The following is a 22,989-nucleotide window of genomic DNA, read 5'->3' as shown; positions in this document are numbered from 1 at the left end:
AGGAAAAATGCAATTGAACACATGACGGTGCAATGTCAGATTGGGAGATTTAATATTTACTCTCATTTAAAATGTCTTGGTGCACTGCCTTTTTAACATGTGCCTCTGAAGGGCGGAGTGTACGAGGTAACGTGAACGCATCAGCAGTGGGACCGTGCACTGTGCTGACGAGCCGTTGCTTGTGGAAACAGCTGGTGGTTTCTGTCACTGAGAGTCGTATCGTTTTAATATCCGGAACAAAAGTTGTCTCACGCTCAAAATTGACAGTACTCGGTTTGACGCGAGTCGATGCCGTTGTTCCACCAGAAGCCGGGACATGTCACTGTGTCTGCGCCACTTTTTTAGTCACTTTTGTCTCGCAACGCACTAGCTTCTCGTTAACGCACCGGTGTGACGCTGCTGCTTCTGCTAACACCCGTTAGCATTTAGCTCAACTTTATTCTCTAGCGTCACCTGCTACTTAAAACAACGCTGACAGCTGTTACTTTTAAGGCAGTTTAAGACCGGATTTCCCTCCTTATTTTTTCCCCTCTCCTGTCAGTGTCAAAATGACTCATATTCATTACAAATTCTCCTCCAAACTCAGCTACGACACGTTGATTTTTGACGGCCCGCACATCACGCTGATGCAGCTGAAGAAGAAGATCATGTGCAGGGAGAAACTGAGAGCCGCAGACTGCGACCTGCAGATAACCAACGCACAAAGCAAGCAAGGTAAAAACAGACAGATTCGTTTTTGTTTTTTTTTACTGTCATACGGGTCAGTATGAACTTTGGAAGAAGACACGTGGTCCTGAATTGACAACAGCTGAGTCGTGGGTTTTGGTGGTTTGTTGCATCACCGTTTGTTGAGCCTTTCCAGAAATGTCAAGCCAGGACAGAAGTGTGGAATGGTTTTATTCCAGTAACATTCATGGTACATGGATGTTGGTAGGTTGTACAAAGGGCTGGTGGAGGGTTAGCAGCTGTACGTACCGTCAACTGCCTGTAGAAGGTGGGATAAAAATAGAGTGGTTTCTTGATCATGACAGTTTCACATCTTAGCATAAAAGGTTAGAGAAAAATGGACAGCACAATTAAATCAACAGATTTTATATTTATATCCAGACGACCCGTTTCTAATAGGTAGGTTTTACCAATATATTTTATATTTATATCCTGACGACTCGTTTCTAATAGGTAGGTTTTACCAATAAAAATAATAATAAAATTACTTATATTATACATTTGTATTTAAAAGAAAAATGAAAAAAATCTCAATTCAAAACAGACAGATTTCCACATTCATTGTGTCGATACAAATGAATGATGCTTCTAGTTAAAGGTTTAGTTTCAATAAAAAAAAAATTCTACATTTACACAGGATTTACGCAGAACATACTATTGTATTCTTGGGTCCCTGTACGACAGAAACATACTGAACAGATTGGACAGAACTAAAACAAACATTAGCCTTAACTTGTTTCTATACTTCGACCAGTTCCAACAAAATTAAAATAATGATAATGAGTATCATTTGTCCTGCAGCCAACCCGACAAAAAGGAAATAAGTGTCAGTGTCAGTCAGTGTGTACACACGAACAGTACAGTTTCGAGGTTCATATTAATAGAAACGGGTTTGTTGGCAGCCATACACTTAACCAGACAAAGAAGGTGCCATTATGAACAGTGCCCCCCCTCCCTCCCGACCCCCCATTGTACTTCCATCCTTTATCAGCTGCTGTGTCACGCTGCCCTTTTTTTTTTTTTTTTTTTTAAACCCCCCCACTGCTGGATCTATTATCATTATCTCCTCCTCTGTGGTTTGTTTCATAGTTGCACTGTCGGTGACTCACAGAGAATGTGATGAGTCATCACGCCATGAACCACCAACAAAATAAAATGAGTAAAATTGCCATTATTTTCATTATGCAAGTCTGAGGTCTAATACTTTTAGAAAATCTTAGTAACTATGACTATATATATACATAAAAATATACTTTATATATTTATATACTGTATATATTTTTTTGCATAAAAAAAGTAAATAGCCTTAAATAGAAATTAAAAGTCACCTCCTTTTGTCTCATTTAAAGACTCTCTCAATTTTTTAATGTGTTCTCACTCAAAATACTCTTATATTTCTCCCACTCAGAGTACACAGAAGATGAAAGTCCCATTCCCAAAGGCTCATCAGTCATTGTTCGGAGAATTCCCATCAGCGGAACCAAGTCCAGCACCAGCAGCAAAATCCATCACATGTAAGTGTTAGGTTTTGGCCCGAGTTCAGTTCTGTGTGTCGTCGTTGTACCTGACTACTGTCAGACTGTCCCTAAGATATAATGGAGAACTGTGTAGCTGCTCAGTTTGAAGTTGGTTTTAAATTTTTACTCAACAGACCAAAAACCAATTCCGTTATTTTTCTTTTCTTCAGACGACGTGATTATGAAAATGTGTCCATGGTGTAACATCGTCGTCTTTAATGATTCTTCTGTGTTTCAGTGACCCTTCTCTCGCCCAGTTCCACCCGTCCTTCGTCAAATCAGTACGTAACTACGAACAACCCTCACTGCACTTCATGTTTTGCACACATTCTGCACACGGTGTCATCTAAACATAAAGGCAGAGCTCCAATATTTAGTAACGTGCACTTTGGTGTTTCTGAAATCGTACATTGCTGTTGCCGGATGTGAAATGAGGATCATCAAAAAGATTCTTACATTTTTATTAGAGTCTGTGCTTGAGTCTGCAGCTCCGACAGCTTGTGGTTAATCAGGACATTGGAGTTTATTAAAAGAAGAGTTAAAGTGATATCTGCAGTTAAAGGAGTAAAAAAGTAAATTCTCTCTAACAATTTACGCTCAGCTGTGGATTTTAACAAGCGACTGAGTAATCAGTAGAGAGCTCCTTGAGAAGATCTCTCCGTCTGTGTGGGTGGAGGGTGGAGGCTGTCGGGATGGGTCAGACATTATCATGAAGGACCGTTCCTTTTTTTTTAGCTGATAAATAGAGCAGCTGCTGGGCTTCACCCTTCTGTGTCTCATTGCCACAGATTAGCCACTTGCGCTCAGCAGCATACTAGCTAGCTCGGTAGAACATGCAGGAATTAAAGAAAACAACACAGAAAGTCATTGAAGAAATCTTGGATATTTTTTTAATGGGCCACTAGTACTGTATGGTGGTGGACATATTTAAAGCAACACTGCCATCTATCTGTGTATGGGTGGGAAGTAGACCCAGCAGCAGTGCAGAGAAGTGAGATCTGAGGAGACCAGCTAATACATGTAAACAAAGTCTGGACTCAGTCTCTGAACCTGAAAATTAAGGGCTTTTCCAGCTGCAGTTTGAAGTAGTGTTTACTCACCTGACCTGATTGTCTTTCTATTTTCCCAGTAGATGAAGTGTCTGCCTATATTTTTAATTCACTGTTGGATCCCACAGGTTTTTGTTTTTGTTTTTTTTCTTTTTACCTGTGATTTATTTTTTCTTTTTACCAATAAAGTTGGTTATTTTTAAGAAGAAGTCTAATGTTTTGTTTATGTGATTGACTGGTAAAAAAAAAACTATTTGAGTTCAATGTTTTGTCTCTAATTGGGGAAAAAAGATCAAGTACATGTTACCGTTTACACAGGCCAATCACTGTGTCCTGATGAGTCCTGACGTTTTCTGACCATGCATTCTAACGTTAGAAGCTGATGAAGAATTATCTCTAATTGGGGGAAAAAGATCAAGTACATGTTACCGTTTACACAGGCCAATCACTGTGTCCTGACGTTTTCTGACCGTACATTCTAACGTTAGAAGCTGATGAAGAAGTAGAAGATGTTAGAGCTTTGACTGATTTATAGATTAAAATGTCTGTCAATCATATTATTCACAGAGTAGCTGTGGATTAATTATGATCAAAAACAATCAATTTGTCATGATTAATGAAGGTAGATTTTCTTCCAAAACATGAAATAAAATGGTTTTTATTTCTGGATTTAAAGGTTAATGTATGCGTTTCAAACCTGGCTTATTCTGATTATGAATTGTCACCCTGTCGTGGTCAGACTTATTCACTGCCCTGCTCTCAGTGAGGCAGCTCTGATGGAAGCTGAAGCCTCCGCTTGTTGAGATGGTATTTTAATCTCTCAGATTTACAGCGTGCATCATTCTGTCCATGCGTTCATTTTTGTCAACGAATGTGAGACACATTAATCTTCACAAATTAAGGAACGGGACGAGAAACTACACACTGAAAAAAAGCACTGTTTTAAACAGTTTTTCAACAAATAGAACAGATGATTGAAACGATAAAGAAAATCAGAAGCTGAAATTATTTTCCTTAGTTTTTGTCCCATCCAGCTGAAAGAATTTTTTGTTCAGGAATTAATTTTGATTAGCAAATTGTGTTACTACCTCCTTCACAGACTCATCTCGGTCATTTCCATAGCAGTGTTTTTTTTTCCTGTTTCCTTGAAGCTGATTTCACGAGTAAAACTGAACTTAACTCTTACAGATGGACAACCAGACACCCTCCAGTACATTGCAATTTTTCGCCAAGGTATTCTCAGTCTCTTCTTACTGTTTCAACAGCATGAATTTAACTCTTCACTTCCTGTCTGACCTGCTGTGTCTCAATGTGTGGTTTCCACAAATTCATTTTCGTCTCTACGTGCAGATGGCTAATCTGGCCGACGCCAATGTGTCGGAGGAGGATAAGATCCAAGTTATGATAAATCAGTCCATCTATGATTCTGTGAAGTGAGTCACTCACTCATGCCTTTTGTCCATTTTGTCATTTCTTACTGATGTTTTTTCATTTATTTTAAGTACATTTAATGAAATACTTGATTTAATAATTCTTGATTTATAAAAGATCAAAATGGAGAACAAAGTGAATGTAACCCTCCCTTAACTTCTGCACCCAGACGTTTCAAACTGAACCATCTCTTCATGTGTATGCTGTTGTTCCAGTCTTTTCTTATTTTTCTTTTTCTCATCCTAGTTACAGCAGGAAGAGTAACCCCGTTCTTCCTGCAAACTACACCTGTTACCGCTGTGGAAATTCTGGACATCACATCAGAAACTGCCCCCACACTGGGGTAAGAACATAACCTGGGAAAGCGTCTCTTAATCTGGGCAATTTACAGGTTAGTTTGTGTGTTAACGCTAACATGTTACTTTGGTCTTGGGCTACTTTGTGCCGTGGACAATGGCAGGATAAAAACTCAGAGGCTCCTGTGAGAATAAAGAAGAGCTCGGGCATCCCTCGCTCCTTCATGGTGGAGGTGGATGGTCCCAGCATCAAAGGAGCCATGCTGACCAACTGTGGACGATATGCCATTCCTGCCATCGACGCGTGAGTTTTTATCAAATTCAGTCTTTAAAAGAAGTTTTTATGATTTATTAGTGTAATTTTTTCATCGGTGCAGTGCCAGTGGTCAGCTTTCACTTGTTTGGACGGCCCCCTCTTGTGGCCATAGATGATATGGGTTAAATCTTTGATTCAATAAAATGCAGTACCCGTCGAACTAGTAATAAAACAAAATGCGCCTCAAGAGAAATACAGAAGTAGCCATTTTTTTATCCCAATGATACTTCCTGGTAAAATAGAACAAAAAAAATAAACCAATATTTAAGCTGTGGACTCTCAGAGATGTTCTACCGTCCGTGTAATACACTGTAATAGCAGGAACATGTTAAAAAATACAAAGTAAATGATGGCTGTAATTACTGTTTGACTTTTATGGTCTCGGGTTGGTCTGCAGTTCATCAGCTGCAGAGACACGGTTAATGAGGGGGAAGAGTTGTTGTGTTCACTTGTAGATGTCAAATTGCCTGGAAAAATCCCATCTTCATCTGCACAGTTAGGTCACAATTTTCACCATGAGGAGCGTTACAGTTACCAGTCTGGCCGCCTGTGTGCAGCTCACGCCTGTGACTGTGTCTGCAGGGCGGCGTATGCCATCGGCAAGAAGGAGAGGCCGCCGTTCGTCCCTCAGGAAAAACCCATGTCAGAACCAGAGGAGGACCCTGTACCTGATGAGCTCCTCTGTCTGATCTGTCGTGACCTGCTGAGCGACGCTGTCGTCATACCCTGCTGTGGAAACAGCTACTGTGATGACTGTGAGTCGCTGCGGCTGCCCATCTGCAGAAATGCATATTATTGTACTTTAATGTTATTGATATCTTTATGTTTATAATGGTTATTTTGGTGTTAAGGTATCCGTACTACCTTACTGGATTCAGAGGAACACACCTGCCCCACATGTAGCCAACAGAATGTCTCTCCAGATACACTGATAGCCAACAAATTTCTCAGACAGGTAAATAAAAAGATGGGTTTAAAGTAGTGTTTAACAACCCTGTGAGGTTGACTGAAATGTCTTACAGTTGAAAAAAAAAACATACTGATAAAAATATTTTTACTTCTTGAGTTATTTTCTACGCGGGGACTGTAGACTTTGTAATTCATTATAAACACTTTTATAAATTCACATTAAAATGACTTCATTGTTTTTTTTGTCCATGTCTCTCCTCACAGGCTGTGAACAATTACAAGAAAGAGCGAGGCCACGGAAAAAGTCAAACACAGAGGTGCAGCACCACGCCAGCCCCGAGTCCTGCCCCGACCCCGCCCCCACTGACAGTCCAACTCCAACCACAGAAACACCAGCAGGTAAGAATCTTAAGACTCTTAAGTGGGAAAAAAACAGTATTTTTTTTATTAGTATGTGAACTTTCCTGCCTGTTTCATAAATTAATCTTGGCTCTTTTTTTTTATTCTCTTGCAAAAATTGCAGCCGTTAAACACACAAGTATTGGATGGAAATCCTCCTTCCTCTTCCTCTTCCTCTTCCTCTGCCTCTGACACACTCAGGGCGGTACCTCAGACGGAGCAGAGCTCCCTGGACAAACCTCACCAGTATGTACACACAGAAACACCATGATTGCACCGACGAGACTGGAACACACGAGTTAATACAGCTATGTTTTCAGGGTTGAAGACGATAAACCGGCTGCAGCTGATGATGATGATGGTGATGATAATAATGATGAAGGTGATGATGATCCTGCTGCTGCAACGCCTGATCTAGGTTCAGACAAAGATCCTAGTGCTGCTCCCTCACAGTTACCTGCTGCTGCTACGCCTGATCTAGGTTCAGACAGAGATCCTAGTGCTGCTCCCTCACAGTTAATACCAGTGGTAAAGACACACACACACAGAGTTAGAAATCCCATCCCTGTCATTCATCCTATGCTGTGCTATGCTAACTCAAATGCTAACTGTATGACATCATTATTGTGTCTGTTCAGGTTTGTGAGACTGTAAATACAGAGCTGGACCAATCAGATCTAAAGCGGACTTCTTCAGGTGAGTGACTAACATTATTGGATACAGAAATAAAATGAAAAAAAGTGAAAGAATCTTTGATTTGAAATCATCTCTGTTTAATCCCCAAGGACAAGGACTCCAACAACCACAGGGAACGTCGTCCTGCGTGGGAAGGTCAGAATATCATCTGTGCTTGTGTTGAAACTATTTTCAACTGCAAACGATGTTTCACGTCTCTCCTCTCGCTCCTTCTTCTCCACAGCTCCTCTTCCTCGTCTGGTTTCCCCCCCGGAGGCTGGACCGAGTCCCAGCAGCTCCATTCCTCTCCATCCTCTGCCTTTTCGCCATCGGCTCCACCTCTCTTCCCCCCCTCTCTCTACCACCCGTACCTCACAGCTCACCAGTCTCACAGCAGTTACCCACCTGGTTACCCACCTGGTTTCCCTCCTTGTTTCCCGCCTGGTTTCCCGCCTGGTTACCCGCCTGGTTTCCCACCTGGTTTCCCGCCTGGTTTCCCGCCTGCTCCACCCGTCTGGACACTGCCATGTCCCCAAACAGCTCCTATCCCTCCCCTCTGCTCCTCCACTACCACCTCCACTCTTCCTGCTCTGGTCCCTAAGGACTGGCACAGGCACCAGAGAACAGGGAAGGAGAGGTGAATATTCTTTGTTTGAAACTAGATGTGTTGATTTACACTGACAGAAATGTGTCGTTATTTTTACCATGTTAAATCACGTTTGTTTGTACAGGTTGTAGCGATAAAATAAATTAATTTCAACTCAACTGTTTCTTTGTGCTTCAGGTCACCTCACAGGGACTCCACCTACAGAGACTTGTCTTCGCGCTCCGAGTCCAAGTCGACCCGCTCCCACTCACGCTCTTCAAGCAGATCCCGTTCGCGATCCAGATCACGGGGCAAATCCAGGTGTTTAGTTTGGTGCAGAAATGTTACCTTTTTGGTGAACTGGGATTAATTTAGGTATTTACATTTATGTTAAGTATAATTTAATAACCCCCCCCCCATTTTTCTCCATTCAGGCAGAGCTCACCTTACTCTGGTCACCACGCTCCTCCCTCTCACTCCAGTGCCTCCTACACCTACGGCTACAAACGTCTGCGCTCACCCACACCGTCCTCGTCCTCTTCACCTCAAGTCGACTACCGTTCCAGGTCCAGGTCACCATCGGTCAACCGCAAGGACCACCACCACAGTCACCATCACAGCAAGAAGTCTTCCTCTAGTGGTTACAGCTCCTCGAAGCGAGAGGAACGCTCCAGGAGGGAAGAGGAGGGACATGGATCCATATCCAGTAGTAGGGATTTGGAGAAGGAGCACTACCAATCCAGTAGGGATTTGGAGAAGGAGCACTACCGACAGTGGAAGAAACATTACAAAGAATGGTGCGAGAAATATCTGAACAGTTACGTGAACCAGTTCCACCAGATTCCATTCATCAACTTGTCTCCTCCTCCTCCTCAGTGGGAAGGAGGCACACATTACTCACATGGCCATTCTAACCCTCGTTCGCACAGCTCGAGCCGAAAGAAAGACTGTTCCTCGCCATCGAGGTCGTTCAGCGACAGCTGCTCCCCTTCATCTCACTCGTCAAGCGACAGTCGCTCCACGACCTCTCGGTCATCGAGCGACAGTCGCTCGACTCCACCTCACAGGTCCCAATACGACCGTTCAACCCGCTCCCGTTCGTCCTGCAAAAATCGCTCAACACCAACGAAATCCAAAGCTGATTTAAGGAAAAATCAACAAAAGAAGAATCACCGCTCCCCACGGACATCTGGGAGAGGCAAAGATAAGGAGAAGGAAGTGCAAGAAAGAGTCCCAGATGACAAGCTGGTTGTTTTTGAGGAGCGCAGCTTAATTGACCAGGAGCAAAGAGAAACAATAAAAATAGAAGACAGAAAGGATGAGCGTGGACACAGCACTGGAAGACGTGGTACATCAGCAGGACATTCAGCAAAATTCAACCAGGATAAATCTGTGGATAGGGACTCTGCAAGAGGCAGAGAGAATGAGAGTCATTTAGAAAGTTGGGAAAGGTGTGGAAAAAATAAAGAACATGACATAAAGTTCAGTAAAGAGGGCAGAGACAGAAGCTCAATGGGGAATAGGAAAAGAAGAGAAGAGACCGTGCAGAAAAGAAAACCTCACCAAAATGAATCCCCCAATCGCTGTGACAAAAAGAAACCAAAAAAACAAGACAAGGAAGAGAGAAAAACTAAGCATCAGAGATCAGGAAATATCTGGGAAGGAGGGATAACAGTGAAGCCACAGAAGAAAATAAGCATCAATATTAACTTGGATGGGAAAAGGAAAGAGGAAAATTTTGAAAAACACGAATTTCCCTCAGAAAACCCACAGACAGAAGTGGAGTTGGCGGTTGATGGAAGAGAGTTGAACAGAAAAGATGAGGTCGTCCAAGTGACGGTAAAATCAAAATCTGACGGAGATGAGGAAAACCAGATCAAACCAGAGGAAGAAGAGACAAAGGCATCATGGGAAAAGGCTGCCACTGGTGATGACAAGGTAGGGACGTGGACTAAAGTTGCTGGAGAAGAAGAACATGTGGTGGAAAAGAAAAAAGACAGAGAAGAAGAGGCTTTTGACTTGTGGCACTGTGCCCTGAGGGGAGACGATGAAAAGGAGGAGATCAAAGAGCAGGAGGAAGGAGACGTGATGAAGGGCAGCAGAGGACACGAGCTGGTAGAGGGAAGATTGACAGGTGAGGACGATTCAGAGCAAGACATTGGACAGGTAGACAGAAAAGCAGAGAGAGGAACCAGCAGAAACAGGGACGAGGAGCTCATGAGAAGAGAGGAAATGATCAGGATAGAAGATGTGGTGAGGTCCAAGACGGAGAGGAGCAGCGATGGGAGACAGAAGTCCAACATGGACAACGACAGGTCAGGACAAAAGCAGCAATTAACATCTAATTGTGAATGTAATTATTTATTTAATTAATTTGTTTCCAGTATAAATCTTTTTATTTATAATGTGTTTGTGTTTCCTCTTGTTTCCAGTATAAATATTTTTATTTATAATGTGTTTGTGTTTCCTGCAGCACTAAGGATCGTAAAGATACGTCAACAGTGATTCAAACTCTGGAGGAATTCACCCAGGACAGAGCTGACCAGAGGGAGGACCAGCTAACACTCTCACAGGTTTGTTTTATCAACCGTCACCGTAACATGAAGTGGTTGGTGATCACAGTCAGAGTCACATCCTTCTTAACTCTGTACTACATCAGGTGCCTCACTCCAAATGGGATCGCAAAGGGTCTGGAGAGGAAGAGGTGAATCAAGTAGACGCCAGAGCCCAAGAATCTTTTCCTCTGACTTTACCATCAGTGCCACCCACCGACAGGGAGACACAGAGCGATTACAAGAGACAGAGGTCAGTAGACACAGAGAGGAACAGGGTGAGTGCTAGGGAGAAAGAGAAAAACTTTAGAGGTGTGTCTCCCTCTAGTGGCAAAACCGCAGGTGCGTCTACAGGCAAAGATAAGGGGAAATGGTTGGAGTTTGACAGGTGTAGGGGCACAGACCAAGAGAGCGAGAGTGAGAGAACAAGAGACAGACAAGGAGAGAAAAAAAGGTCAAAGGATGAAGAAAGGACAGGAGACAGGGAACACAGGAGCTACAGAGCTTCAGTTCAGGAAAAGACGTGTTTTCATTCCTCGTCTCAGTCAACATCCCAGGACGTGGAGAGGAGAGGTAGTCAAAGCAGAAGTGACCCTGTCCCCGGAAAGTCTCCCTACACCCTGCTCTCTGGTCACAAGTTATCTGGCTTTGACTCCAACGACAGAAATGTGATTAACACCACAGTGAATGTGCCAGGTAGGTATGAAAACAAAACACATCGAGACAGGGTGTCAGATCCCCGTGACCAGAGAGATTACAGAGATCCAACGGGAAACAGACACGACGACAGAGCTGCTAAAACCTGCCAATCATCACCTTCCCTCCTCATCTTCAGCGATAGACAGCCGGTGTCTTTTGAGTTGTCCTACTCAAAGTCCAAAATGACTAGGATGAGCAGTCCTGACATAAAATCTAAGAAGAAAGGCAGAGATGAGGGCAGGACGGAGAAGGAGCAGTGGAAGAGAAGTAAAGATGATAAAGTGACCAAGGAACACAAGAGGCCGAGAGAAACTGAGGCCGAGACCAAAGCAGGGAGTCGGTGGGAAAATGAGGAAGATAAATCTTCCCCCATCTTTAAATGGAAACGACGGGAGCTGGAGGAGGGAGAGAGGCCCAGTGTTTCATACAGCAGCAGCAGTAGGAGCAGCAGCAGCAACAGCAGCAGCAGTAGCTCACTGGTCAGTCAGGAGAGCAGCAAGGAGAGAAAGGATGGCGAGAAGATGGAGAAGAATGAAGCTGCCCTGAAGCCTTTTGAAGAAAGGCCGCTAAAGAAGCACAGATATGAAGATATGAGGAAGAAGTAGCTGTAGAGATCTGAAGTTAGGAGAGAGTGAGCAGGATGACGGATGGAGAGAGAGAAGGTAGACCCTGCCGCTGTGCTGCCTTCGGTTATCCCAGTTATTACTGAGGAAAAATGATTACTTGAATCGTGAAATGTGTTTATGGGTTTTTCTGTCCACAAAGTGCCTGGATTTATGTTCACACTTGTTTTGCCAGGAGGCTTTCTGAATTACCTTACATTTATCACAAGCAAAATAATAAATACGACAACAATTGGTGAAGAAAAAGCACTTTAAACACGATGGTAAGAATTAAACCAAACGTCAAACCTTTTTTTGTTTATGGATTTTGCACATTATCAAGTTTTTCTCAGGACAGTCAGAAACTGTAGTTTATGTTTACTACACTTGAAATGTTACAGCTGAAATGATTTTTCTTTGCAAAATAAGCAGCAAGTGTGAATATTTATTATATACTTGAATCTCTGTGTTGTGTTTTCCTTAATTTTTTGAATATTTGATTTAAAAAATAATGCCTACTTGGGAAATAAAATATGTACCAGAGATATAAATATACTTTTCCTGTTCTGGAGAAAATAAAAATGAAGAAATGCAGAAATTGTTGACTTTGGGTCCAGTGTTCTTTCTAATTTTTTCAAGATTGTCACTCTGTAAACGGACTAAAATGTGACCTCCAGGAGTCACAGTAGTAACGGTTACACATGGAGTCGGTTCTGACAATTGTTTTGTTAATTTATAAAGCCTAAAATTTTGTCCACTTTTGTCTCTGAAATAGAAACTTTGTCTAGTCAGAAATAAATGTCCATGTATTTGGGATCTTCCTCCTTCAAATGATTTAAGTTGACAAAGTGTATTTTGTACTTTGTTAAACCAACCAGAAGTCTCAAAATGTTGAAACATCTTCTATAAGGATTTAGATGCTGCTGTGAAGTGCGTCCAAGCTTTTCCCTCTTGGTCGAGTCACTACTGTGGAGACGTGGCAGAGATCCAGTGTCTGTGTCTGCCTGGTCTCAGTGTTGTCGTCTCCATGTGTCAGGCCAAAAGGTTGAACTGTTTGGTGAAGGATTCCCTTTGTTTTTCTTTGAAGGAGACACAGGGATGAATGGTAATGAATTAGGAAATCTACCTGTGACAAATGACTTCAAAATAGCCCATTAACACCATGTTTTTCCCAATCGTATGATCCTATTCCTTTTTTCTTCTTCCTCTCCTGCACCACTGCTTCCTCCAGACTCCTGCATTCTGTGTCTCTAAAGCTTTTGGATGCTTTTTCACTCACTAGATAAACTGACTGATATGTGTGCAGATTAAGAGAACAGAGAAGAGGGTATATGCAAAGTGAGGAAAGAGACAGCAGACAAATCCACAGACAGACAGACAGAGATCCAGACAGACGGACGGAGACAGACAGACAAGTGGACCCTGTAGCAAACAGAAGCGGCATCCCTCCTGCCCTCCCCGTGTGGCGTGGATTCGTAAACGAGGTACACTTTTGTCACATTTGTCTTTAGCCTTCTTTATTTCTCCTGTCCCACCACTGGTTCGCACTTGGTGTCTCTCCTTATGCGTCGTTTTTCTTTTTTTGTTTTGTCTTTCACGCTTTCGTCTGGGTTTTCCTTTCCTTCCTTTGTGCCCGAGATGTGTGCCGACGTCTCAGGGCACGGTGCCAGCACTGCCTGATGGAGACAGAGCTGTGTGTGTGTGTGTGTGCCCTGCTGCTGCCATGTGTATTGGCTTGTATGATGCAGCTGCAAACACTGGTCAGTTTGCTTACATTTACTGTATGTGGTCAGTAACATGTTCAGCCGGTGGAAGTCGTGATAAAACACCGAGCACGGTTTTGGAAATTACTGGAAATGTGAGTTGTTGAAGAGAAATTAGCAAAGGTATCCAATGAAGGAATGTGTTCTTTCATGATCTGTGTATTCTCTGTGTTGAATTATACTGTACATTGATCATCCAGCCATCCATCCATCCATCCATCCATCTTTGGCTGTATCCAGTCACTTTAGCCTTCAGCCAATACTCATGTCGCAGTTACACAACAACAACTAATATATATATTTATATATATATATATATTAGAATATTAAATATAAAAAGAACAATAAAATGTTCTTAAAGAACCTAAGCAAATGCAAGGATCTCATAGAATAAGATGTCAAGAACATAAAAAAACAATGTGTTTTGACATGAAGTATTTCTCGTCCTACATGATAAAAACGCTGGGTCTAAAAGTCTCAAGGTTGCATTTGACCGTAGTTGTACTTTTGTTACTCATCATGTGACTAATAAACTTTTGGAACTTGAATCTTTAACCACTTAACAGTGTGTGTTAAAACCAAGGCGATGAGACACAGAGAGGAGCCGGAGGACGGCCATGTTGGTATGAATGTGGGACAGTGATCTGACATCAACAATGATTCATGATTCTAATGATAAATCACCATAAGATGTGTGTTAGTGTGTGTGTTAGTGTGTGTGCTCGTGTGTGTGTGTGTGCGCTCGTGTGTGTCCCTCAGTGCCCCCTAGGTTTTAACAGAGTGAGTGCCAGGAGTAAAAGCTGGCTTTAAAAGGAGTCTGTTGGTGGCAGATGTTGCTCTGGCACTGATGGAATGTGTGTGTGTGTGTGCGTGTGTGTGTAGTTGGGCGTTTGTGAGGTCATCTGCAATTGTGTGTATGCAAATTAGCTCCCCCTCCCCTTTGTATTTCCTAATGTTGAATGGTATTTAGCATTTGTAATGTGTCATGACAACATGTGCCTGGCTGTGTGTGTGAGTCTGTGTGTGTGTGTGTGTGTGTGTGTCTGTAGTCCAGCCTGGCCTCTGTTTTGACCGCAACTGTGTGCAGAATAACAATGAGCACCTTAGGATTGTCAGGCTCTGCGTGTGTGTGTGTGTGTGTTTTACCCCATTGAATTTAAGAACAGACTCACTCTTCAAACACAGATGCACAAAAAAGGTGATTTCACTTTTGAGGTCAAATACCAGAGTGAAGACATGAACAATCATCAAGTTGACACAATAAACTGTCAAAGAAAAAGTATGTGGTAAATTGTCCCTCAGATGTTTACAAACTAAATCATATATTAAATCACCTGCAGGGGTGCTGTGTTACATATGTTAGGATCGATGGTACAATAGTAGTGTTTTATATAAATGTCATTCACTAACTGGAGCAAAGAAGTTTCGTACAGAAATTAGCATGCCTCAGGTGAAGACTCATTAACATGCGGATGAGAAGAGAAGGCGGGGCTTATATGGGAGTTATGCAGATTGCTGTCATTTCATTTAACATAACCTGGACAGACATTCTGACACAGCCAGGATTTTTCTTCTCTCTCTCTCTCTCTCTCTCACACACACCAGGCAGCTCCATCCCTTACATCTTCATCATGTCCATCGTGGTTACTTCTGTCTTCTAGACAACACCACTGACCATACAAAACCATACATCAAGAAAAATCTCTCTGCCCTTTTGAAAAACGTTAATCATGGAGCCTGTGACCTATTGTTAAACTGAAATGTGCAGTAGATGTGAAGGCAACGCTGAAAATAACCAGGAACAGTCCTTTCCTGGAGAACGTCCAGGGCTAAGAACATGCAAATAAGGTGAAGCAGCTGCCCCGTCCTCCCCAGGCCTCCAACCCCCTCCTTTCTTTTGTGGCGAATACAGTGGGTGCTAGTACCCTAGCCCTCCCTCCCTCCCTCCCTCCTTCCCTTCCTTCCTTGATCCCTCTTAGCGATACTGACCTTCCCCCAACAAAAGGCTGACCCCTTCATCAAAGCACTCTTCAACAGAGTGTAGACAGTATGACATAGTGTTAGTTTGAGATGACTTGGCTTCAGGTCCAGGTCCAGGATCTGGGTCAGTTCTTCCAGGGGATAAATATGAAATCTACAAAATATATTTTCTTTTACGAAGTCGCTTGACTGTAAGGTGAAACATTTTAACGCAGCTTTAGCTAGCGTGGGTCATTATTCCTCTCTTACTCTATCCGTTACTAATTCTACTTAGTTATCACTCTGTCGTTTGGGTTCGCTGAGATGTAAAAATGTGCACTGTCCCTTTCCCCAAGGCATCTTTTCTTTTTTGCTTTTCCTCTATTTACTTTTTAATCTCTCCCCCCCTCCCCCTCACTCTCACTCTCACTCTCACTCTCTTATTCTGACAGTCATTGCTGGTCTTTTGTTCTTGGCAGAATAAGAACCAATTGCTATCTGGCACTCGGCCAGTCTCCAGCAGAGAAAGGGAGGAGGGGGAGTTGGAGGGTCCTCCCCTGCACACACACACACACACATTGTTATACACTTTCACCAATCAGCCACACCTGTCAGTGGGTGGGACATACAGTACTGTACTGCACTATTGATCAATGACTTTATGAGTATTGAATGAAAGTATAAATGGTGACAATAACAATCTCACGTAATGATGACAACAACAACACGGTGTTGCCGTGTGACCTGTCACTTCCAATCAAAGGGGCCAAAAAATGCTTGTAGGAAGTGGGAAAAATAGCCTGTAAATGTACCGCAGTCTGTGATTGGACCTCAGTTTGAACAAAAAGTAAATAATGAACGTGTCTTATCGTCGTAAGGACAGCGTTTTAAAGTTGTCACACCTCAGTGGCAAAGTAGTGAATATAAATTCTGTTATTCTGTTTAGACTATAAATACTGTAAATACATGTTAGAAGCATCAGACTGACATTCAGTTGGTATTTGACGGACTTTTACCGTTAAAAGAATCTTAAACCTCAGCGCCTGTTATTCGGTGTCTACAGTAGCTTCTTATTTTCCCCCGGGGAGAAATAAATGGTCTTAATTAGAAATTCCACCTCAGGAAAGACGTTGAGACGTCATGTGTGACGTTTGGTTTATTTGCGTGTGTGTGGGTGTGTGGGTGTGTGGTTTTAAAAGGAAACTCAATGCTCTTATTAATAAGTAATTTTAAAGGGAAACTCAATGCTCTTATTAATAAGTAATGTGGACAGAAACTCTACGCACACACATACCTGCACAGAACACAGCGGTGACTTGTGTGGATACACACTTGCCCTTTTTACTCAGTCTGATGAAAACACAGGTTTTTTATGGTCAGTGAAAAGGTGCAGGAACAGAAGGCTTTGGTGCTTCACCTAAATAACCTTTGTAATATTTTCAAGTCAAGGAAACTGTACAAACTGTGCCCAAAGTGAGTAGGTCCTGAAGTTAATTCTCCTTTTTATAATTATTAATTTGTAGGTGGACGACATACATTAAAAAAACACATCTAATCTTTCTAATCTATGACGCAGCTTTTTTTTTAAAGCAAAACTATTTCCTGAGACAACTTTTTGTACTGAAGTGTCACCAAACTTTTGGGGATTAGAAGCTATTATAGAAGCTAAAGTTAAATACGTAAGAGGAAATAGAAGGCACCATGAAAAGATAGAAAAGGAAACAGGAAGGAGGAGTCAAAGAAAGAGGAGTGAACTGTGAAGTCGATGTGTTGATCTTCAGGATGTGACTTATTAACAGGTAACAGGGATAGACAGAGGATGTGTGTGTGTGTGTTCGTAGGCACGTGTACACACACACCGATGCATATGCGCTGAGGCTGATTACGAGATGCAGCCGGTCCAACATCCATCTCAGACTACAGGGGATAAAAGGAAGAATGAACCTTTAAATGGGAGTTGATTTGCAGTGATAAAACTGACGTGCTTGACCGACCGATGGTCCGTCGTTTGTGTGTGTGTGTGTGAGCGTGTATGGAGTGTAACTCCACACACACGCACATGCACGTGTCTATACCTATGCACGGTTCACTAGAAATATGATTTACTGCATCTGGAACCTGCTCTGATGTTGCCATGGTAACGCCCGTCACGCTGGTAGGGCCCCATCACACACTCGTACACACACTTTGATACACACACTGGTAATGAGAGACCCTAAGACTGGCAGCATGCCAGAACAATTCACACACACACACACACACACTCCTCCCCCCCCCCCTCCCCCTCCCGCTTCCCCCCCCTGCACTAGAACATTCTGAGCACAGACTTTTGGGCTGCTCAGACTGGCATGGGGGTTGGGATGGTGTGAATGTAGAGGAAGGTGGAGACAAGGACAAAGTGGAATAAGTGAAATTGTCTTGAATGAAAGGGTAATGTTACACATATATTAAGACCATCTAAAAGCCTGTTAACTGGATAGAGGATGAACTCCAGTGTAATTAACCTCTCGGCTGCAGAAAATAAATGTCAGTCACGCTGGAACGGTTGGACTCAGTGTTAGATTTATAAGTGATGTATCTGTGTAAAATGTGTGAATGAGATTGGAAATGTGGTAAAATTTTATGACAGCATGACGTGACATGATCTCTGAGTAGCCGCTCGATTCTCTCCTCTATCCCACTTTTATCCCTGTTGGTGAACCCTCCCCGTCCCCCGTCCCCTCCCCACTTCTTTTTCTTTTGTCATTCACACTTTGAACTAGTGCCACAAACACACACTCTACAAGGGGTCCCCCCTCATCTGTCTGCCGTAAACAAAGGGCCAGGAATGGCCAGCAGTGGCTCCATGACAATGGCTCAATGTGGTCATCAGCCAGTGTGCTGTTGTAAAAGTAAGAAAATAAAATCCAGAACCAGTCAAGTGGATTGGTTTAGTTTCTGGGAGACGTCACACTTCTTGCTCAGGGTGACCCAGGTGAATACCACATCCTTTCAGTGGGTCAGTGTGGACACCAGCTTGGTTTTTACTTCTAACTGCTCTAATCAAGTATTCAGCCAATAACAATATTCTTTTTTTTTTTTTTTTTATTCTGAAAGTCACGGGGCATTTCTCACGTCAGATGTCTTTAGAAGAAAAGTCCAAACATGTTGCAGAGCTTTAATGAAATATATTGAGAAAACCCAGATGGTGAGGTCACACTTGAAGCTCTCTTATAGAGATCCTGAACCTCCAGTCAGTGAGGCAGCTCTGTCTAGACCACAGTGATTGTCTGTCAGTGCGTTTGTCTACACTCGTCATGCGTCATTCCTTTCATGCAGGTGGTAACAAGTGAAAGCGATAAAACACTGCCTCAGTAAAAATGTCGTCGATGTTTTTTGTTACTGCAGATGATTTATTCACCTTATTAGATCGTTTTCCTCTGTATTGACTGTCGTCGATTTTTTTTTTTGTTACTGCAGATGATTTATTAATCTTATTAGATCGTTTTCCTCTGTATTGAAACATTTGGTCTCCATCGATATGATAGGACAGATTTGCCAACAATCACTTTGTTTGTAAAAAAAAAAATCCCTCTTATTCTAGAGGAGGCTGACAGATAATTGGCTCACTCACCTAGCACGTAGGCGGCACTAGCGTGCATTCCCTGATTGAAAATAAGCGTTCATTCAGCATGTTTGAGACACAGATGCGATGGATCTATTGGCTCCACGGGGTTTGTACCGAAGTGATTGGCGTTCGAATGTCTGCAAATGAGCCAAGAGGACGTTCTCTTCTTAAATTCATCTTTCCCTCCTCCCTCTTCCCTTCATCTACCTCCAGTGAAAGCATGCACTCCACTGAATGACCAACGCAGACGTGCCAGGGCTGTCTTCACCACTGCTGTGGACTGACATTTCCACGTTGTGACGTGCAGACCTTTAACATGTGACTGGAGGTTTGTTCTCTCATGTCTCTGGAATTCTTGTGCTCCGGCCCCGTGACTTTGTTCGTCTCCAAGGTGTTAACGTTCTCTGCCCTGTTACTCAGAATACATAAAAATGTAATACATCAGAGATGGGTAGCGGAGGGATCAGCCAATCAGGGTTCCCTGTGACGACTGATCTGCATGGGTTCCTGCAGTAATGGAAACGCAAGGCCAGATCAGAGGATATGAATTTAAATAAGGCTGAATTTGAATCAAAAAAGGTACATTTAAACACGTCACACTGTTATCCAAGGAACCGATCAGAACTATCTGCATATGCAGGACTTAGTGATGGATGTTGGGGCCAGAAATGGAACGCTCTCCTGCAAATAGTGTATGAGCCTTTCAGGTATTTGCTGTATGCAGTGATATAGGACAAAGTTAGGGTGAAGGTCATTTAGAATGTGTGTGTGTGTGTATGTATGTACTGCATATATATATATAATTACAAATCAGCAAGGGACTGTGTGTGTGTGTTTAGAGTGGAGGCAGGGAGGAGATGAGGAGGTTGGAGATGGACAGTGTGAAAAATGAAGGTGTTGCAATGGAAAATGTGGACTAGATGGGTGGGGGGGGGTGTTGAATAAATGATGCATAATTTAAATAAGATGCAAAGAAATTGCAAAAAAAAAAAAAAGCCAAGAGGCATCAAGGTCACACACATGCACATGCTCAAATGCAGCACGTTTGTTGTTTTCCAGGTGAAGAACTTCTTAAAGAGACGGCATAAACAGAGAGAGAGAAAGCAGTAGAGAGACTACTTCAAAGAACTGCGTTACATGTGCACATACACACACATATATCACGGCGCTGCGAACGCTGCAGTTCAGTGGCGTTCCTGTCTCTACACCCAGCATAAGCCCATTCCTACTTGACATGCAAATCCCTTTTACTGACCTTCTTCTGTCTGTCAGTGTGTGTCTCACACTCTCACCCCTGCACATAATCTCTCTCCTCCCTAACTTTGTTCCCACTGTTTCCTGCTCCTGTCTGCTCACTTTCCCTTTTTTGCTTTCACACACTCACATTTCAAAACCAATTTTAATGCCCTTTTCTCCCCACAACAATAGCACTACCATTTCTTACTAGGCACGCCACAACTCCCGCAGCTGCAGTTTATCTTTGCGTGTGCACACGTGCAGTGAAGTGAAAGCCCTGCAAAGCAAACCAAAAAAACAATGGACCCACAAAAACCTATATAACATTCCAGCAAAGAGTTGCGAGAGAGCTCGAGCACCGAAGTGTGTGCGTGAAAGAACACGTCCCGGGCAGTCGCAGGGGTGTGTTCACATGCACTTGCATAACTTTGTCAAAGGAAGCGCCGTGATAGTAGATAGACAGTTGATAGTGTGTGTTTGCGTGTGTGCATGTGTGGTTGTGTGTAATTAAACCTTGGCCTCCTCTGTATGCACTGCCATGTTTGTCAAGGTGACTGCCTTGTCACAAATCATTACCAATTTCCACACACACACACACACACACACACACACAATTCGTCGTCTGTCAATCTGTGATTTTCTTTTTCTCTTTTATGTCATCCGAGCTTCTCTGTCCCATGTCAGCTTGACTAAGTATGTTCTGATAAATATTGTATAACGTGAGTCTTCTTCCTGCTTCTTAGCTTCTCGGCTAACAAGCAGAAATTTCAGTGTGCTAGCAAATAAACTCCTTTGGGAGTGGAGAAAAATATAACCTTCCCTTTTTTTTCTTCTCTGACACAATAACATTTCATTTATAATAACATAAAACATTGAGGCTGTTTGAAATATTACATGTTTTGAGTTGTTGTGGAGTTGCACTAATGTGGGTCACTTCTATTTAAAAAACTGCTTCACTCACTGCTGCGGGTTGTGGTGTTTGTTTGCACACTCGTGTCAAATTGCCCCAATACCAAATGCTATCATGTCAGCACATCCTTTAGTTACCTGCGCCTTCTTACTACAGCGCATGCAGTTGAACCACAACAGCATGATAACAATCACAAGTGTCTGTTGAAAGGTAAGTAGTGTTTTATGAACCAAAATAAAACATGTGTAATGGTTTCAAAATGTCATACTTTCTTGATGTTTGATTTAAAATGCTGAAATGGCTTCTACAGATTCATTTTGTTTTCTTTTTTTCCCAGAGAAGCACTGTCGTCTGTACCCTTGTGACATCCCCCCGTTGTCCAGCTTTGTAATTATATCTTAACAGCTGTGAAACTGAAACTTCAAACAAGTACAAAAAGGCAGGGAAACAGCAGAGAGTGCAGTCAATGGGATATTATCCTATTTGGAGACCAATTACATCTGAAATATTTAATATCCCACTGGGATTATGGGAGTGTTCTTAATCTAAAATCCCACGGGCCAGAAGCGGCAGCAGAGAGAATCTATTAAGAATCGTTGGGTGGTATCTAGCAACTGTCCCCTCTTAGCTTAGAGCGCACCCACCTGCTTATACACTGTACTGTACAACCTAATCTTCCTGTCACTGATACCTGGTCAAATAAAATCATTGCTTGGCATGAGATGAACCCTTCCCGTCTCTCTTTCCCCCACAGTCAAACATGCTGATAAGAACCAGGATTTGTGCACAAGCCAAGGTTGGAGGTTGTTTTTGCCAGTGTTGGATCAATGGTCAACAAAGTGTACACACGTTATGTCTTTCTCTTCAGTAAGCAGCGAGAGCTTCTGTCTTGTTGGTGAAGCCTTGGCAGATCCACACTCTGCTTCTTTCTGTGCTGTAATAAAAATCACTTCCTTTGTTTTTAAAATCCACTCTCAGAAAAACTTTTTATAGTTTCATTTTCTCAGACAAAGTCATGCATGAGGGCTCGAGACAGGCCTGCCCAGGAAGGAAGCAGAACCGTCTGCAGTTGTTAGGAGTGGTTTGAACAAGTCTCCGGTGTCCTGACGTTTTCTCATGTTTGTCTCGGTTTGAAGGTCCTCTGTCATGGACCTCTGTCTTTGTGTCACTCCACAAATTTCCTATGGGATTAGAGTCAAAGCTGTGTGCATGTGAATTACTGACATTTACTCTGACCCTCAGCAGATAATTCTCCATTTAAGCAATAGCTTTTTGGTCTATTACATGCAGGAATCGGCAAACAGACTAGTCTTTTCTGTGCTTGCAAAATGTCAAATGGATTTTCATCAAAATACCTGCTTTTGTCTGCAAAACATATATTCAATTAAATGTCATTAAGGAGTATACAAATCAGATTTTTTTTTCACACATAAGAATTTAAAATATATTATTTCTTTTAATATTACAAAGTAAACATTCTTTCATGTAGTCAGATGATTTTAGTAAAATCTTCTCCCAGTTTTATGTATACATTCTACAGCATATATTTACTGTAGTCTTCTAAATGTATGTGTTATTTATTACTACTGCCTAATGGATGACTTATTCGGAGAGTCAGAAGATAAAGTTACTTTTTTCTTTCTAAAGACACGGCTGCTGGAGTCAAAGTCTTGCATTCAGTCATTGTACAGTTATATTAGGCTGTTTGGGTTTGTCATTCAGAGGAAGTGGTGAATGTGTTTCCTGCTTGGCTCACG

The 22,989-nt window shown here is 42.4% G+C and overlaps 1 protein-coding gene across 3 annotated transcripts; it reads left to right on the top strand.

The window, feature by feature from the left end:
• The first annotated feature begins 29 nt into the window (after positions 1 to 29).
• On the top strand, positions 30 to 12,011 carry LOC103393276 (E3 ubiquitin-protein ligase RBBP6). Of its 3 annotated transcripts, XM_025064287.1 has the most exons (22): positions 30 to 714; positions 2,135 to 2,240; positions 2,482 to 2,524; positions 4,481 to 4,525; positions 4,643 to 4,725; positions 4,970 to 5,066; positions 5,184 to 5,323; positions 5,918 to 6,090; positions 6,187 to 6,290; positions 6,509 to 6,643; positions 6,768 to 6,889; positions 6,964 to 7,061; positions 7,125 to 7,171; positions 7,282 to 7,339; positions 7,429 to 7,474; positions 7,563 to 7,955; positions 8,103 to 8,136; positions 8,167 to 8,225; positions 8,339 to 8,630; positions 8,664 to 10,219; positions 10,378 to 10,477; positions 10,564 to 12,011. In XM_025064287.1, exons 1-22 carry the CDS (start codon positions 549 to 551, stop codon positions 11,758 to 11,760), a joined length of 5,094 nt encoding a protein of 1,697 aa, XP_024920055.1. In that variant the 5' UTR covers positions 30 to 548; the 3' UTR covers positions 11,761 to 12,011. The 3 variants fall into 3 exon arrangements, with proteins under 3 accessions (XP_024920055.1, XP_024920054.1, XP_024920053.1); XM_025064286.1 differs by having other exon boundaries at positions 32 to 714; positions 7,435 to 7,474; positions 8,103 to 8,225; XM_025064285.1 differs by having other exon boundaries at positions 33 to 714; positions 8,103 to 8,225.
• The last annotated feature ends 10,978 nt before the right edge of the window (positions 12,012 to 22,989 follow it).

This window comes from Cynoglossus semilaevis, chromosome 17 (genome assembly GCF_000523025.1).
Source record: "Cynoglossus semilaevis isolate Cse_v1.0 chromosome 17, Cse_v1.0, whole genome shotgun sequence".
In the NCBI taxonomy this organism is placed as follows: Eukaryota; Metazoa; Chordata; class Actinopteri; order Pleuronectiformes; family Cynoglossidae; genus Cynoglossus; species Cynoglossus semilaevis.
Note: the sequence above shows the minus strand (reverse complement) of the source record. Positions and strands in the feature narration are given on the sequence as shown.

Bases quoted from the DNA above. Each gene is read 5' to 3' on its own strand.
- LOC103393276 (XM_025064285.1), top strand. From the start codon at position 549: ATGACTCATATTCATTACAAATTCTCCTCCAAACTCAGCTACGACACG. The intron at 6,091-6,186 runs GTGAGTCGCTGC...TTTGGTGTTAAG, and splicing joins AAACAGCTACTGTGATGACT to GTATCCGTACTACCTTACTG. The intron at 6,644-6,767 runs GTAAGAATCTTA...CAAAAATTGCAG, and splicing joins AACCACAGAAACACCAGCAG to CCGTTAAACACACAAGTATT.